The sequence below is a fragment of the Lucilia cuprina genome, chromosome 6 (genome assembly GCF_022045245.1).
Source record: "Lucilia cuprina isolate Lc7/37 chromosome 6, ASM2204524v1, whole genome shotgun sequence".
NCBI classification, from domain to species: Eukaryota; Metazoa; Arthropoda; class Insecta; order Diptera; family Calliphoridae; genus Lucilia; species Lucilia cuprina.
The window spans coordinates 16835563-16854026 of record NC_060954.1 but is presented as its reverse complement, the minus strand read 5'-3'; the positions used below and the strand labels follow the sequence as shown (position 1 = coordinate 16854026).

The following is an 18464-nucleotide window of genomic DNA, read 5'->3' as shown; positions in this document are numbered from 1 at the left end:
AAATTTTTGTCGATAGAATTGTTAAAAGTTTAACATAAACGTTAAACAAATGGAAAATAAAGTTTGAAAAAACTCTATCTTTCATTGTGTATGTAAACAAAACCAGCTGCTAGCTTTTGTTTGTTTTTTTTTTTTTTTGTCATTTAAACAAATGCATTTTGTTTTAAATATTCCTTCCCCTTACAAGGTCATTTCGTTATATTCACCACATTTCATTTACCACTACGTTTCTCTATATGCAATGTTCACTTTTCTCTCTCTCTCCTTTTCTCACTGTCTCCTATTCTCTTGTTTTCATTTTCTGGTGTGTTATGAAAGCAAATGTCAAGTGAATTAATCGAAGTTTTGTTGACACATAAAATTCTATCGTGTGTGCAAATTGTTTAACTAAAACTTTGAAAAAAAAGGTTAAATATTCCTTAAAACTGTAAAATATTAAAGAATTTATGTTAAATTCTTTGCAACAAACCAAATGCATAACGCGGTAAGCTATTTTTATTTTGTAAGAAATAATTTAAGAAAATTTGTTGGCTGCCAACAAGGGTAGGGTTTTATATGAGAAAGAAAAAAAAAACTAGTGTATAGTATTATTAAATTAAGTGTGTATAATAAGTCGTTGATGTTTTTTTTTTTGCAAAGCTCTTTTTTTCTTGTTTTCATTTTTCCAACTTCGTGACGACGGTAGACATTTTGTTTTTTATGCTCTTCTACAAGTGATCTGCGGAAGTACAGTTTTGTGTGTGAAATTTATATTTAGTTAAAAATTTGCTAATTTCTTTTAAAACTTTCATTCAACGTTATTAAGAATTATTCTTACTAAATGATGTCATATTGTTTGTATTTAATTTAAACCATAAATATTTGTCACTATTTTCTGCAAAAAAAAAAAAAACAAATCTCTAATTTGAGGTTAGTTTTTGATATTGTTTTAAGTAAAAATAACTTTATCATATGGAACATATATTTATTTTTGTAAAATAAACAATTTCAAATAATGGTCAATGTCCTGCGCATTAAATATGTTTGTCTGGATTTTTTTACCTTTTCATGCAAGAGCCCATTTTCTTTCGTCTTATCAATATCTTTCGTATAATGTTTTTTGTTATACATGACCACAGTATTGGTCATAAGATTAGAGATGGTGTGTATTTTCTTTGCTTTTTCTTTAGGTTATAGACATATGCTAAGGAAAAACTTACATTTCATTATTTTAACACGGTGATGTCATTGGGAGGCTAGTACTTTTACGCTCGCTTACAAATAGGAAGTTAAGGAAGTATGTTTTGCTTACAAAGAAGTTGTTGAGTAAGTTGTTTTGTTTATAATAAGTAGCCAGTAAGAATACAAACCAGGGACTTCGGTTTGTTAGATAAATATTCTACTCATTGCACCACTGCATAGCTATTTTATTGTGCGTCAAATAATGGTTTTCAGATACAAAATTAATGTTGTTTAATTTTTTATAAAATACAATTCTTAACAAAATGTCAGCCGAAAATAAAGTACTTCAATTTCAGATTTAAACAAAGTCATTACTCGAGTACTTCAAAGTAATGCAGACGGCAAGTAAATAGTCATTGAAAAGTAAGTGGTTATTAAAGTACAACCCATTACCGAATTTTTGCTGGGTGTATGTACATAATTAATTTCATTTAATAGAATTCCATGTCCTTTAAAGTTTTCAAATCCAAAATAATTTTAACTTTAAGATCAATAAATATTCATGCTTTTTGAGATGAACGCAATCTCAATGAACAAAATTACTCGGTCTCTTATGGAGTAACTAGATCCCAGGCTTGACCGCTATATAATTAGCAGTATTCTGAATTTTGATTCGAATAAAAATTTTCTCTGGTTGGCAACGTAGGTATTTTGCATTTCCATTCGACGCTCCGTTACTAAAATAACAACCACTGAACACCATAACAACTAACAAAACTTAGTTACGATCGTAACACAGAGTAGATACAAATATTCATGCTTTTTGAGATAAAAGCAATCTCAATAAAAAAATTACTTGGTCTCTTATGGAGTAGAAATTTTCTCTGACTACCAACATTGGTATTCTGCATTTCCATTCGACGTCTCTTCTGGAGTAACTAATAATACAGAATACACACAAATACAGAATACACACAATAGTAAAGCGTTGAAATGAAATGCATTTGATTCTTCTTTTTTACGATCGTAGCGTAACCGAATGCGGAAACGTAATCGAAATGTCAAATAGGTTCGAATAAAACATGCAGATCATAATTGAAGCTAAGCGCTTTCGACCTTAAAATTTTATTTAATTACATAAACCTTTTTTCGGGGTTTAATTAGGATGGCGTTGTATTATAATCATATTCTCCGTGTGTCCGGAGAAACCCCACCATACGACCTTAACCTTCATATAGTTGGAGCACTGAACTTAATTGTATCAAAAGTATTATTTGGTCTCCACCAGAAAAAAGTTTTAGAGTTTTAATGGTATCCACCAGGTTATATAGTGAGTATTTTGTAGTCTCCACTAGTTAAAATGTTTGAGTATTCTATGGTCTCCACCAATAAACCATAACCTCACTTGAGGTGATACGAAAGCACGAGGTTACGCAAACAACACATAACTTTAATATGCCGAAAGTCGGGCAACAGACATAAGCCTGAACGCATTTAAAAACAATCGGAAAGACTCGAGAGTTGTTCCCTAAGACCTGCTTCACACTGGGAAACTTTTGGGGGTGAAAGAAACAGATGGTTATTATTTCTTTCTCTCACACACAAAAATCAAAAGTTTCCCAGTGTAAACCAGGTCTGACTCAGACCTGAATTACCGCTTTATGTAATTTTTATGTAATTATTCTCTTAACAACGTTACCATATGAATATGCAACGAAAAATTAAAATAAAACTAAAAATAAAGCCGGAGGTCCACTCTTCACTCGTCAAAGCATTACGTGCTTTTCATACCTCCTTCGCGTTCTACGCTTCAAGTAACAAACGACACTTTTGACGCGTACATTTTTTGTTTTATTTTTAAAAACTTCTGTGTTTTTCGCCGCTTGTTACGCTTATAAAAGTACCAAGTAGATCTACTTTAAGCATTCTATGCTTTTGTTCTTGTAACTGTCAGCATATAAATACATAGATTCCACTTTTTTGACAGACGCATAGAATGCAAGAAAAACGTACAACGCGTTATGTGGACCTCCAGCTTAAGAGTATTACCTTTATTGGCGTCACTTTAATTATGGACCTATGGCGTTTTGTTCTCTTTCATAATTTTAGTAATTATATTGTCAGGTTATTGCATGTATGTGCGTAGAAACTATACCAAGCGACCTATATTTTCTTATAGAAAGTTATATTATTTGGTCTCCACCAAAGTTTATATGGTATCCACCAGAAATTAAATACTCTCCATCAGTTTATAATTGGAAACTGTTATAAGAAGATATATATTAAATAAGTGCGAGTGAGACGCAGTTCGCTCGAAAGCTTGTCAACAAACACAAGCCTGACTGTCCTTAAATCATGTAAGTAATATAACTTATTATTTGTTTTTTCGTCTAGCCCTACTTTGAATATACATTATCTCTTAATAAGCAAAAAATACAGTTATTGCAATAGTACACTTTATTAATAAACGATAGCGGAAAATGTTTTGCAAATAATTTGTCTTTTGTTAATTTGTTTCTATAACTACTTTCAACACTGTATCTTATTTATTGTGAGCATGTATTGTGTGTATGTACTTCATTTACGAACTGTCAAATGAAAGATTGCAACTAGGTTTTGCTTACTTAATAAGAAAAAAAAGTAAATTCCATTGTGTTTAACAGGTATTTTAGGTTAATTTAATAATTTATGTTTATCAACAACTTTCTTTGCAAAAAGTTAAAATTTTTGTAATTGTTAGTGATCGAATATATTAGTTTATAAATTGTGTTTTATATAAATTTATCAAAATATCAGCAGCTCTCACAAAATGTGTATCTTTGCAAATAAAGCAGAATTTTTGTAGCAAGTTGAATGAAAAATGGTTTTCCAACTAAAGATTTATTCGGAATTATATTATGTTGTGATTTTCATCAAATTATTTGCAATAATTTCAAGATAGGTTATGATAGCACATGTTTATAAGAAAATATATATGTTAAAACAAAACTTTAGAATGTAAAACAAAGAACATTTCAGTGTTGCCAATTCACATACATGTAATATGATTAAATTGCCCCTTGTGTGAGGAACTCTGCTGATTTTAACTGTATACCACGGAAATGTCTGGAGACGAAGAAAGTTTTTCTAAATTCTGATTCAGATCAATACCTTCATATAATACTTAGCCAAGTTAGGTGAAACATTTTAAATAGTACGAAAAATTATTGAAAAAAACACGTCATTATCGAGATAATTGCTATAGGAATACAGCGAAGCACACTCCAGGTGCTTCGCTGTGCTTTTGTATTGATATTGGTATTTTTATTGGCAACATTGTTATATTTACATGTTTCTTTTGGTATTCGTGTTACCATCTAAATTTTTAGTAAAATCCTTAAGTTAAGGACGCTTTAACTGAGTAGTTAACTCAGTTAAGCTAAGTTTAACTTGCTTTTAGATTACATTTGGAATAAATTTAGGTGGAATTTAACCGATGATTGTGTTTTTCAGTTGTGGATTTAAGAGCAGTTAACTATGTTGCCAACTTTTCAGTCAGAAATGAAAACAATGAACAGCTTTTTTTCAGAAGGTTTCGCTTCATAATCTTCGTCACATCAGATATTCCAGATATCATGTTTTTAAATTTAAAAAATTCCCGTTTTTGGCCATATTCGTGACGTAATTATATATATCTTCTCCCTTCAGTGAGTCACATTAACCCAAAAAAAAATTTCAAATATTGCCTAAAAGTTTTTTTTCAAAACTTGTTAGAAAAGTATTTATTGGTCTCTGGTTCAAAAATCAATTAGTCACATTTGACATTTACAAAAATCTAAAATCAGGTTTTCTGCGGCTTTTGTAAACAATTGTGGAAAGAGGACTATAAAAAACAGCTAAAATGTTTGTGTTAAGTGTTGTGCGTAAGAGAGGGACATAGTTTTTTGCTCGTGACGCCTCTGTTTACCCAGTGACAAAGCATCATACCTTGTAATCAATAAAAGTACTGGTCACAATTTTGATTTAATAACAAGTATCACATTTCGCATTACAACGATCTCAATTTTTTGGAATTGGTGATGTAATACCATTGTTTCACCAAATTATAATTGTTCAAAAAATGTGTGTAAAATAATTCCGCTGTGATTGATTCTATGAAATTGTTTCAGTTCTATTGTATCTGACTTTTAATAGACAAATTTATTATGTTTAACATTTTAATTAATATATGTATTTGTTTTTACTAAAAATATTTTATACTAATCCGTTTATTTTTTATACAAAATAATACAAAAGCAAAAAACAAAGAATATTTTTGATTATACCTAACCTCAAAAAAAATAGTGACTTGCAAAATAAAGCACATGCTTTCTTCTTTCATTATTACCAAACGCCACCATAATCAGCTGTTTTACCAGTGTTTATCACTAAAGCACACATTTACTCAAATCTATTCACAGAACATGTGAAACACAAACAAAATGCCGCCAGTTTTTTCAACATTTTAACAGTGATACATTTTGCAGCACACACACACACGCATACTACAAACAAAAATTATGCTTTTCACCAGTGTAAACAAAAAACATGTGATTAATTAACCAAACTCCCGCTCAAAAGGAAAAACTCAACGTTTCATACAACATCCACCACATTTCTCTCACAACAACTGATTTTTGTTTTGACAGTCATTTTTTTTAAAGGGGGAACAGAATAAAACAAGAAACACAAGTATAATAAACGTCAAGCAAAAGATTTGCGATCATACATCAGTAAATTTTTTCATTTATTTATACAAATTTTTAAGGTGAAACAAGAAGTTTTAAATTAAAAAGATGTGTGAAAAATGCAATTGAAGTGTGAGAAAATAGTTTAATTAGAAATTTAAAATGAAAATGTGTGTATAAATATGATTTTTTAATAAAAAAGAAAAGCTGAAGTGATTCTATAGTGTTTGCGGCGGAGCATTTGCACACATACACACGCACACATAATACCATATATACACGCCATTTGCAAAGTGGGTGTTTGTTGTTCTTATTGTTGTATTATATATCCCTGCTTCATTTCAAATACACACAGAATGTTGTTGTGTGGTGTATTATTATTTATTTTTAAATGAAATATTTTTTCCTGTGGAAAACTAAACAAAACGTATTTAATGTTTGTTAATTGAGAAACGAATGTTAACATATTAACAATATTAAGGTAAGAATGTTTGTATTTTATTTCTTAAGATATTTTCTGGTTTAAAGAGCTCTGTTACACTTATTGTGTTTTAAAAGATTTCTATTCCAAAAGAATCGATGAATATGCTAGTTTAATATAGTGGTGTGTATGTATATGAAGTTTAAAAACAGTGTTGCCAAACATTTATAATTTAGCGTTTTTTGCTAAAAAACGGAAATGAAACAAAAAGGTGAAATTTAAAATGGAATTGAAAAATTTTGTAAAAATTAGATAAATATTTAAATAAATTTAATAAATAATGATGAAACAATATATTGGATATATTTTACAATGTAAACAAATCTATATGAAAACTCTAAAGTATTCCGATTCCAAAGTCCGTACTATATTCGATACTACAGTCGATTCTATTGAAAACCCTACAGTCAACACAATAGTCGACATTGTAGTTGTCACAGAAGTCTAATCTATGGTCGATACTAGTAGGCGCTATGGTCGACACTATAGTAGCTGCTACAGTCGCCTATTACAAATGATTACAAATATAATAGTTTCTATTTCATTACTTTCCTTTATAGGCCAACACCTGCCACAATTAGTCGAAAATTGAAAACAATGATTAGACTAACAGAAAATGATTGGCGAATATTTCGCCGCCTACAGCGAAAGCATAAAGTCTCCACCGAATTCCTGCGTTATAATTTGGAAAATATCGAAAAGTTTATATGGTTTGAAACCTGGCCACGAATAGTTATTAAACGATATGCGGTACGCAAGGAAAATCGTGTATTCATAATATACTATCGCTTAAGGCGTGTACTCTTCGATCAGTCGAATCGTAAAATGTTCAAGCGTATGCGACAGAACATCAAACAGTGGTCTAAACGTATAGTGGCTTGGCAAAAAACTCATTTAGGCATTAAGGAATACGTTGAAGAAGTGATCTACGAAGAGTTGACGGAAAGACAGAAAAACAAAGAAGAAACAACAGCCGAACAAACGTCAAGTGGTAGCAATGAAGATGTAAGCAAACAGTTGAAACAACAATTGGAATTATTAAAAAATGGCAGGAGACATCAGCCATTAATTGCAAGCAGTTCTAAGCCAGAAGAAACCGCTACAAATGTCAGAGAATCAGAGAACGATAAGAGTACGGAAGATGATGAAATGAAAAAAGTAGAGAAACAAAAGTCTGATAGGAATAGTGTAGATGATGTTAGGAAAAAATTAAAAGAACAGTTAGATAGTTTAAAAGCTCGAAGAGATGGTATTAACGCCCCCTTAGATATAATGAAGTCAAATGCGACTAGTGACCGAGAAGAAACGCTTGACGAATCTGCAACTATAGAAACTCCAGAAGATTGGCAAATTAACTTGGAATCTACACCAGAAAAACAAATAACTACACAGGAAAATATACAACCTGTTAAACAGCTGGACACAGATGAAAAAACTGAAAAATCTCACACAGAAACCAGTACATTACAAACTGGTAAACTTAAAACTGGCTTGAATTTCTTAGACATGCTTATGTGCAAAGTTAGTGGCAGTAACATTAAGGCAACAACTCAAACTAGCAATTCATCAGTCACAAAGGCAAAAGAAAGTCTAGCGAGATTGCCATCATCCAGCTCACTTAAAGAGGGTTATCAGCATCATCATGAACATTCTATGGATTCAACAGATGAATTTTTAGGCTTTGATGACTGTGAACGTATACCCGGTATGCTGATGACCCCTATAGTACCACATTCCACTAAGAACAATAAAAACTCAGTTTTCGTAAGCGAGTCCTTGAACGAGTACATGCGTGTCAATGATTTGGAAACTAATTACAGTATTGATGAAGATAAATCGATAATAAAGAGTAAAATATTTGCCAGAGATATGGAGGGACTGATGACACCTAAAACTATACCACCACCCTTTGACATGCCGGCTGTGCCAGAAAATTTACTCAAGTTTCGTACGGTAGCTGAACGAAAGCAATATTTGCAAAAGTTTTCGAAAAATTATCGCTTGGCTATTATTAACAATGAGGCTAGCATTTATAGGGAATTGCAGAGGAGAATGCGCACCCAAAAGGTGAAGAGTGCCAGTCAAATTATGGCCCAGTCAGCAAACTCATCTATGTCCTTTACACGCAACGGCTGGAATGCAGCTTCTTTCATAAACACCGAATTTAATAAATACTATTATCAAATTTTAGATGTTGATCATGGCTCATACAAAGTGCGTCTTAGGGGAGCACGTGGCAACAATGACGAGTTTCATAAGACCCCTTATGTAAGTCGTGCCATTAAACCGCCCAAAGAATGTCCTGAACATTGTGCAGACGATAGGGTTTGGCAATATTTGAAGCCCATCAAGACGGTAGCAGAAAAGACGAAAAAACTCAACAAAGGTCCCCTGCCGGCTGTGTTCAAACCATGTCCCTTGTCACACAAGACCTTCCAGAAACCTTTAGATGATGATACGGCGGCTTTGCTTTTGGCCGGTGGCAGTATGGCTGTGGTTCGTATGCCCACTGTTGAATTAGAAGTTTTTCCTGAGTATGGCAAACCTTTACATGAAATAGCCAAACGTTATTTACAATATATTTTGCCTCATCATGATATTTCCAGAGAGTGGGCGGAATTTAGTGTTTCGACACTGCAACAACCCAAATCGCTTAAAGAAGTGGAACAAGCAGCGGCCAAGACTTTCACTACACCAGAGTTAAGAAAATCCTATACGTTTGTTATACCATATCTTAACGATCGTAATCATATTTTGGTACGACGTGTTGTTGATCGTTCGGAGAAGTTAGATCAATCGTTTGAAAAATGTTTGGAAGATAGAGAATTGGTGCCAAAAACTGATTTTTCTTTTCGTCAAAACTTGGATCAAACTGATGATGTACTTTTAGAATGCGCCGATGTGGTTAGCGATATGATTAATACCGTGGCCATTAGTTGTAGTGAGAACTCTTTTATCAAAACCGATCCAGATGGTTTGAATAATGGCGAAGCGGTAAATAGTTTAACGAAAACCAATAACAAACAGGATTTTAAACATTTTGAAAGACCAGCAATAGCTGCTTCAGCAACAGCAGTAGCCGGGAATATGAAAAAGTATAAAAAACAAAATAGTTTATTGTAAGTTTTGAAATTTATAAATCTCAAGTAGATTTTAATATAATTAAAAAAACTTATTTTAGAATGGAACTTAAACGTCTTAATGCCACCATTATAGATGCAGCTGTTAAACCCGGAAATGGTAGGTTTTTAAAAAGTTAAGATTAAGTTTAAAATTTGCAACTTTTTTAACGGATTTTCCAGATAAAAAACCTTGTTCCAAAGAGTATTGTCAAATGGGTTGTATTTGTGTTAGTTTGGAAGAAACAGCGCCTATGCGTGAACACTGTGGTAAGACAAAATGCATGTTGGAGTGTACTTGCAAGTCAACAGCTCAATCACGTATAATGCGTCTCGAGACAGAAGTGAGTAAAGAATAAACATCAAAGGTATAAGTTCTTTTATTGAATCTCCTTTTTTCAGGGTCGCACTCTTACCACTGAGGATGCTTTTATGTTGCGCCGCAAAGCCACCGCCCGTCTTGCACGCATGGAAAAGGAGTTCACCTCCACGGTGGTGCTCACAGAAAATGAAACTCTACTTATTAATGAAACAAACAATGACAAAAAACGCCGCTGTACTAAAGCACCCAAACGCTATGAAGATTTCACCGACACCGAAGATGAGCAGCGTAGAAATTCACCGAAAAGAGCAGCCTTAACAACCATAGATAATGAAAAACATTTAGCTATAGAAATCAAAGAAGTGCATGAACCGGTCTATGTTAAGGATTCCATTTTAGAACAATTAAAACATTGTACAGTTAATTTAGTGCCATTACAAGAAATGGATAATATAGCTCCCTGGTGTATGGTGCATAATTTATATAAATGTTTCTGTAAAGGTCGTGCAGTGGAGGGTAAACCGATGATTATTGAAAAGGAAGAAGTCAATACCACTATAGAGCATGAGGCTGAACAAAAATTGGAATACGATTACAATGTAAGCGTTAAGGCTAAATACACTTTCGAGAAAGTGGAAAAGAAAAAGAAAAAAGCTGAGAATAATAGTGAGGCTGAAGAAGATGAAGATATGGAAGCTGAAACTGTTGATAATGATGAAAAACAACAAGATAATAGTTGTGATGAGGACGATAAGTGTAATGATGAGGATTGGATTAAAGAAAGAAAACGCAATAAACGGGAAAAACTTGCGGAAAAAGCAACAGCAGAAGAGATAAGTAGAGAAGATTCGAAATCTGATGAAGATGATGCTGATGAAGTAGGAGATGATGAATATTTAAAGGATTCAAGTGTAAAAAGTGGTCGTATAGAGAAAAAATCTAGAAGAAGTTTACATGAAGTGCGTAAACGTTTTTATCAGACACGCGAAGATAGCTGCCGACGCCATATACCCACACCCAGGCGCATGTTTCTCTATTGCAATCGTCGACGCAGGTTAAGTATTTTGAAATTTATCAAAGAGAATGAAAATGAACAAACTAGACTGCTACTAAATGAACATGTTATGAGATCGGTATATTATCATAAAATTGATGCAGAAAATCAGAAGAAGACTAATAGAACTGATGAAGCTAATCTAAATGAACAAACCGACGATGGTGTGGTTAATGAAGTGGCTGTTGAACAGCAGCCTCCACCAGCAAATCAAATTTTAATAACTAGCGAGAAAGCACAGAAAAAGTTTTTGCTGGTCAATGAAGTTGTAGATCTTTTAGAAGATGACGAAGAACAGCCTAGTAGTTCCAGCGCTTTGCTAAAAGATAGAGATGAAAATACTCAATTAACTTCATCTAGCACTAGATCATGCAGTTCATTTGAAAAAATTACACCCGATATGGAAACTACAGAGCCTACTAAACACTTCCAAATCTGTTCTAGTGGTGGGGTAATAACAGTTAAGAAATGTGCTAACTTAACAGAAGAGAATACTAAGGTACAAGATAAACCCATACAACCTGCGCCAAAGGCAATGGCTCTTAATGAAACAAGTGCCGCAACTGAAGCAGCTCTAGAAGCCTTAAAAGTGCCAAAAATATCAAGTTGCTTTTCACTAAACGTTAAGGCTAATGCTCAAAAGCCTACTTCTACAGCAAAACTAAACGAGGAACAATCATTAGATTTCACCTCAGCCACCTCAGTTCACTCGGCTGCCTTTGCTCAAGCACAAAATCAACAAACTGCAAATTCCTCAAACGTTTTATTGGGCCCTAATACTACTGCCAAGGAGTCGGGCACAGCTTTTACTTTAGACATGGATAATGAAAATGTTAGAGATGTTTATAATAGTGTCATTAAAACCATGAATTCTTTGGTTAGCAAAAAGATGCAGGATATAGACTGTGCCCTACAAAGAGAATCACACATTATACCCACCCCCAATCCAGATATTTTATGCATTATGAAATGGTGCAATTTTCTAGATGCATTTTGCGAGGGTTTCGCCTATGTCTGGCAAGTGAAAATGAAAGATGACACATTTTTTGTGGTAACAATACGTAATATGATGCCATTGATTGCAGGTGCTATGGGCATTGTAAATATTACCGCTTTAAAACCGGATAAAATGCCATTAATGGGCAAAATGCTTTTGCAGAAATTTCGCAACAAAGAAACTGAAAAATTAGCGGTGGTTATGCAGGGTAAAGATTCACATTGGGTGGTTAAAGGTTTCTTAAAATCTGATCCCACCATGGCCTGCAATAAACCAACACCTGAAACTCATCCTTCTTTAACGAAAAAAATCAATGTTCTATGTTCGCTGCTGGTGAAACAGAGACAAAAGGAGCAAAAGAAAAAGGAGAAAGTAACCAGCAATCAATGGACTAGCAGCAGCTCGCAAATGAATGTGAAAACAACAAAAATTACAAAACCGGCAACGACTGCAGCACAACAGCCACAAATCGCACCAAAAATAGCACAGATTATGCCTACACGTAGAATAACCAACGTACAACACACACCCCCAACAACAGCAGCAGCAACAACACAACAATTTTCAAATCAACATACAACTTTACTGAGCCAATTGCAGCAACAACCGAAACCAATAACGCCACAAACGTTGACCGTAGAACAAACGCCAGCACAAAATTCTATAGATCTAACACCAAAAGCCAACAAACAAACTGACATAGAGCCGGGCAAAATAATCGCTAAGATTAACTCACGCAAACGTAAAGTCGACATGGCACAATCGAATAATTTGCTAAAAATGGATTCATATAGTAAAATGAGTTCCAACATCGAGTTTCGTAGTGTAACCCAAAGTGATCTTAATGAAATCTTTCTGCCGGAACTACACAAATTGGATCATAAATGGTTGGTACTCGATTTACACAATGATTTCTCACATATATTCGTACCAGATTTTCGTGATCTTGTTTCGCTGGATCGTATACAAAAGGTCATAAACTTTGCCAGACAAAAGAGTAAAATTGTCAAATTACAATTCTTTCAAAATGCTCCCTTCGATGCATTTGTTACACCCAAGTCGGGTAGAAAAATCTATTTTGGTCCTTTAACAATGGATATGAAATCGCCTACATTAATATTGTTGCAAAGTGTGGATGGTCAAATGATGTTGAGAGAGCTATATCAATTGCAACACAATATCGTTAAGAAGCCGGAAGAGAAAACTAAAGCATTTTGGTTAATACATCTTAAAGGAAAAACACAATTTGAGATGAATGTTAATATAAACGGAGTAATAAATACAAGTGCAACGGAATCACTGTTGTCTACCACAACAGGCACAACAATATCTTTACAAACAAACGATATTAATAAGGAAATAACAGCTACTACTGCTAAACCATCCAATAATAGTAATCAAGAAGGAAATTCCAATATTGATGATGAAGACGATGAAGATTGTATGATAATAGAAGATGACTCGGAAGAAAATACGGAGAGTATTCCTAGTATGGTGAAAAACTCTGGTAGAATTGGTAATCTTAATAGTTTAACATCACAAATCAATAACTTAACTGCTGGACCAGCCATACAATCCATTGTAACATCTCAAGCTGTAAGCATGAACTCTCCAATACTTGCCACATCATCACAATCTTTACTTAAGGTGCCAAATACAAATACCATTATAAAACCTTTGAACCCGACAAATAGCTCGTCTCCAGTTGTTATAAATGTACCGGCAATGTCGGTTACAAACAAACCATTGCCAATTTTAACATTGCCACCAAATACCATAATAACTGGTATAACACCAGCCGCACCACCACCCACGCTTGAGGTAACACCAACAACTCCTCTTATTAATTTGCCTACAAATGCTGTTATAACTGGTATTAAAACAGCGCCACCTGAAGCTCCTTATTCATCAACCATCTTTATAACTTCATCTACTCCTTCAACTCCAGCCGCTACAACAATAGTAACAACATCGTCTACTAACATTTATAACAAGCCGACAACAACAACAGTTTCCACAACTTTGCCATCTCAGACAAATGAAATGATGAACAGCGTTGGCAATAAAAAGACAATGAATAATACCAGGCCATCCTTAGAAGCGGGAGCCATAAAACGCAGGCGCATTTCATTATTTTGCTCGAATAAATATGACAAAATGTCGGAAAATTTAGCTGTTGATGCGGTTATTAAAAAGATATTACCCGAAAATGCTGAAGATATACAAATAAATCCCTTGACTGTAACCGAAGAAGTAACTACTCCGCCCATGTTAACTCCCGAAGTTGTAACAACCGTGGGTTCAACAAAAATTTCAAAACTACGCCACATAGAAACAAATGCTATACAAATGCCTATGGAAACAAACACAACAGCTACACCTACTAACACAACTACTACGGCAGCAAAACCAAAGGCACCTATTGTATTTGATGTTAATTTTATGGATGATGGTGATGAACCGACGGCCTCGATTCTCATAAAACCCAGTAAATCTGCTGCAGCTTCAACTGAAACAACAAACACAACAACTTTGCCAACAACAAATAAAAAAACTGTTACCAATACCACAAATTCTCTTATTAGACAACAACTTGTGTCAACTACAGTTTCGCCAACAAATCTTCTTTCCACATTTCCTGTTTACAAAAATATTAAATTTCCCACACGTTTTAATACAAGTACAATAGCGGTCACAAATAGCACAAGTACGGTAACTGTAGCCAACAAAAGAACATTAAACAATCCATCTACTGCGTCTATCAAAAGAACATCAAACAGTCCACCAATTAATGTGTCTAACAAAAGGACATTGATAAATTCTATGCTTTGTACAAAACAACCAGATATTGTACCGACATTTTCAACACCTAGACCTATAGCACCAAAAATGAATCCAACTTCCTGCTCTCCAACCGATGATAATTCAAATCCTTTCCCTTTTAGACGATCGTCTGTGTCTCTTAAAGTACAGAAAATAATAAGTTCTTCTGCAGCAGCCACGCAAACATCAGCTAAACCCCTAACCACTTCGTCGGCTATAGTCTCAACAAATCAAACGACATCAGATTCACCCACAACTTTAACCGTGCAACAAGTGCAGGACATGTTAAATAAGCCAGCCATAAGTGTTACCTCTAACAAAAAATCAACGTCATCACCAACAGCAGCTGCTTCACCAACAATGCCCTTGCAAATATTGCCTGCCATCAAAGCCACCATAACTCCGGCAAACCCTAATGCAATTTCGATAACATCAAACATTATAACCCCTGCATCTTCACCGATTGCGGTTTCCCCCTCTTCTACATGTACAGCATCATCTTCAACAACCTCCACGATAACCACCCCATCTCCTACAGAGACAGCTTCATTAAATCCCACCAACACATTAACCATAAGTAAAGTACAATCATTTGGTTCTCCACAAAAAACCCATAATACAGATAAGAATTCAACAACGTTTACAAATACTCCCAATTCAATTGTTATCAACGATTTGAATGATCAAGTACCAGCAGTACCATCACCACCCTCTCACATACAATACGGCTATATTGTGTCTGCTACTCATTGTAATCAGAAGTTTGTTGCCAAACGTGTGGCCGATGAATTTTATGTTAAAGTACCTTCTGTGGGTATATTGAAGTTACAGGGTTTGACAGCTGTCAATAATTATCTTAATAAGTAAGTTTTTGTGTTGGTTATTAGTGACGCTTTAAATTTTAATTTTTTCTTGTTGTTTTTTTTTGTAGATATATTAGTAAAACTGGCAAGGAGGGCCAAAATACAACTGCACTATGGCAGTTTGTGGCCGCTAGCAAGGCTGTACAAATGCAAAATGTAAGTTTTAAATGTATTATTACAATTCCATATAAAAAAGAGGAAAATTTTAGAAAATATTTTTTTGGAGAAAAATCTTATGAAAAAATGGAATTTTCGATAAATTATTATAAAAAAGTAGAGTTTCCCGATAAATTCCTAAAAAAAGTTTTCCTAATTTGTATGAACAAATGGAATTTTTCTATAAATTCCTGTAAAAAAAAATTTTGTGAAAGAAGGAAAGTTTTTTTTTAAATTTCACTGAAAAAAGGAATTTTTCGAAAAATTCCAATTAAGTTTTCGAAAGTTTTCTAAAAGAAAGACAATTTTTTGAAAATTTTCCTAAAAAAATTTTTATAAAAACAGAATTTTTCGAAATTTTTCATAAAAAGGGAATTTTTTGAACATTTCCTATAAAAATGGGAATTTGTGGAAAATTTCTTAAAAAAAAATCAAAAATTTCTTATAAACAAGGAATTTTTAAAAATTTTCCTATAAAAAGGGAATTTTTCGAACATTTTATTTAGAAAAAGTATTTTTTGAAAATTTTGGAAATTTATCTATAAAAAATGGAATTTTTCGAAAATTTTCTGTAAAAAAAAGAATTTTTTCGAAAATTTCCTATAAAAAAGCGGAATTTGTCGAAAATTTCTTATAAATTTCATTTCTGAAATTTCCAATTAAAAGGGAACTTTTGAAAATTTCTTATAAAAAAAAGGAATTTTAGAAAATTTCCTATAAAAAGGGAATTTTTCAAAAATTTCCTATAAAAAGGGAATTTTTCAAAAATTTCCTATAAAAAGGGAATTTTTCAAAAATTTCCTATAAAAAGGGAATTTTTCAAAAATTTCCTATAAAAAGGGAATTTTTCAAAAATTTCCTATAAAAAGGGAATTTTTCAAAAATTTCCTATAAAAAGAGAATTTTTCAAAAATTTCCTATAAAAAGGAAATTTTTCAAAAATTTCCTATAAAAAGGGAATTTTTCAAAAATTTCCTATAAAAAGGGAATTTTTCAAAAATTTCCTATAAAAAGGGAATTTTTCAAAAATTTCCTATAAAAAGGGAATTTTTCAAAAATTTCCTATAAAAAGGGAATTTTTCAAAAATTTCCTATAAAAAGGGAATTTTTCAAAAATTTCCTATAAAAAGGGAATTTTTCAAAAATTTCCTATAAAAAGGGAATTTTTCAAAAATTTCCTATAAAAAGGGAATTTTTCAAAAATTTCCTTAAAAAGGGAATTTTTCAAAAATTTCCTATAAAAAGGGAATTTTTCAAAAATTTCCTATAAAAAGGGAATTTTTCAAAAATTTCCTATAAAAAGGGAATTTTTCAAAAATTTCCTATTAAAAGGGAATTTTTTGAAATTTTCCTATAAAAAAAATGATTTTTCGAAATTTTCCTATAAAAAAAGGAATTTTTCGAAAATTTCTTATAATGGGAATTTGTTGAGACTTTCTTATTAAAGGGGGAATTTTTTGGAAATTTTCTATAAAGAGGGAATTTGTTGAGAATTTCTTATTAAAAGGGAATTTTTCGAAAACTTCTTGTAAAAAAGGAATTTAACGAAAATTTCCTACAAATTAAAAATGAAATAAATAAAATAAAGGGAAATTTTCGAAAGTTCCCTGTAAAAAAAGGTTTTCGAAATTTTCCTATAAAAAAGGGAATTTTTTAAAATTACATATAAAGAGGGAATTTGTCGAAAATTAAAAAATATATATATATATATAAAAAGGGAATTTTTTCAAAATTTCCTATAAAAAGGGACATTTAACGTATAGAAAACGTATTTTTGAACATTTTTTTTTAAATTTAAAAATTTCCTATAAGAAAGTGATTATTTGGAAATTTAATTTAAAAAGGGGAATTTTTCGAAAATTTCCTATAAAAACCTATTTTTTTTAAATTATCTGAAAAAAATTGAAAAATTTCTTATAAGAAAGGGTTTTCGGAAATTTCCTTAAAAAATAAATTTTTCGAATATTTCCTATATTAAAAAGCGAATTTTTAGAAAATTTCCTTTAAAAAGTAAAATTTTTCGAAAATTTTATATACATTTTTCGTAATATCGAAAAATTTCTATATAAAAAAAATATTTTTGTTTTTAAATTTGCCTTTAAAATAACAAAATTAACTAATTTTTTAAATTTATCTTTTTAGCATCAAAAATCTTTGCTTGTACGTAAAACAAAGACTCCTAGTGGTACTACAGGAACGTCTAAAAATACTAACACTTCTACAACGAGTGTGACTGTAAGTGACAGCTCTTTAGATGAACCGATATTAATTGATGATTAAATCTGCTCTAATACAAAATGATGTTTATGTCAAATGTTTAAAAAAGAAAACAGTTGTAGTTTGTAAATATTAATAATTATTTAAGCTATTTTTTAAAGCTGCATATACATATTTATATGAAATCTAGTTATTTTTAGCAATATTTCTTTTTCATTTGGTTATAAAATTATACTTTTTTTTAATAATTTATATAAAGCAATGCTTTAATAAGAAATTTACTCAAAAAAAACAACAATCAATTTGAATTATTGTTTTGTTACTACACGATTATAGTTTGAAATAACAATTTCTTTATAGAACTTGTTAACTCTAGTTTACTTACTTACTTAGTTAAGTATTATTAGTTATTATTTTTTTAATGTCTTTTATTATATTTAAATAGTATAAACAAAATGAGTTTATTTATGTTATTTTTAAAGGCAGCATAAATAATTTCGTATGTATGTTCAAATAAAAACTACAAAAAGAATTTGAAAGAAAAAAATGGAAAATATAAAATACT

The 18464-nt window shown here is 32.0% G+C and overlaps 1 protein-coding gene across 3 annotated transcripts; it reads left to right on the top strand.

Moving 5' to 3' along the window:
* Positions 1 to 329: 329 nt before the first annotated feature.
* LOC111674632 lies at positions 330 to 18074 on the top strand. 3 transcript variants are annotated; one of them, XM_023435290.2, is made up of 8 exons: positions 330 to 484; positions 6909 to 8882; positions 8955 to 9467; positions 9530 to 9588; positions 9651 to 9811; positions 9870 to 15526; positions 15595 to 15682; positions 17825 to 18074. In XM_023435290.2, the coding sequence occupies exons 1-8, from the start codon at positions 447 to 449 to the stop codon at positions 17960 to 17962; spliced, it is 8628 nt and encodes a 2875-aa protein (XP_023291058.2). In that variant the 5' UTR covers positions 330 to 446; the 3' UTR covers positions 17963 to 18074. The 3 variants fall into 3 exon arrangements, with proteins under 3 accessions (XP_023291058.2, XP_023291057.2, XP_023291059.2); XM_023435289.2 differs by having other exon boundaries at positions 6909 to 9467; XM_023435291.2 differs by lacking the exon at positions 330 to 484 and adding an exon at positions 5864 to 6348 and having other exon boundaries at positions 6909 to 9467.
* Positions 18075 to 18464: the final 390 nt, after the last annotated feature.

Excerpts from the sequence above, each read along its gene's own strand:
- LOC111674632 (XM_023435289.2), top strand. The coding sequence starts at position 447 with ATGTTAAATTCTTTGCAACAAACCAAATGCATAACGCG. Across the intron at positions 485-6,908 it reads CAAACCAAATGCATAACGCG|GCCAACACCTGCCACAATTA; the intron begins GTAAGCTATTTT and ends TTTCCTTTATAG. Across the intron at positions 9,812-9,869 it reads TAATGCGTCTCGAGACAGAA|GGTCGCACTCTTACCACTGA; the intron begins GTGAGTAAAGAA and ends TCCTTTTTTCAG.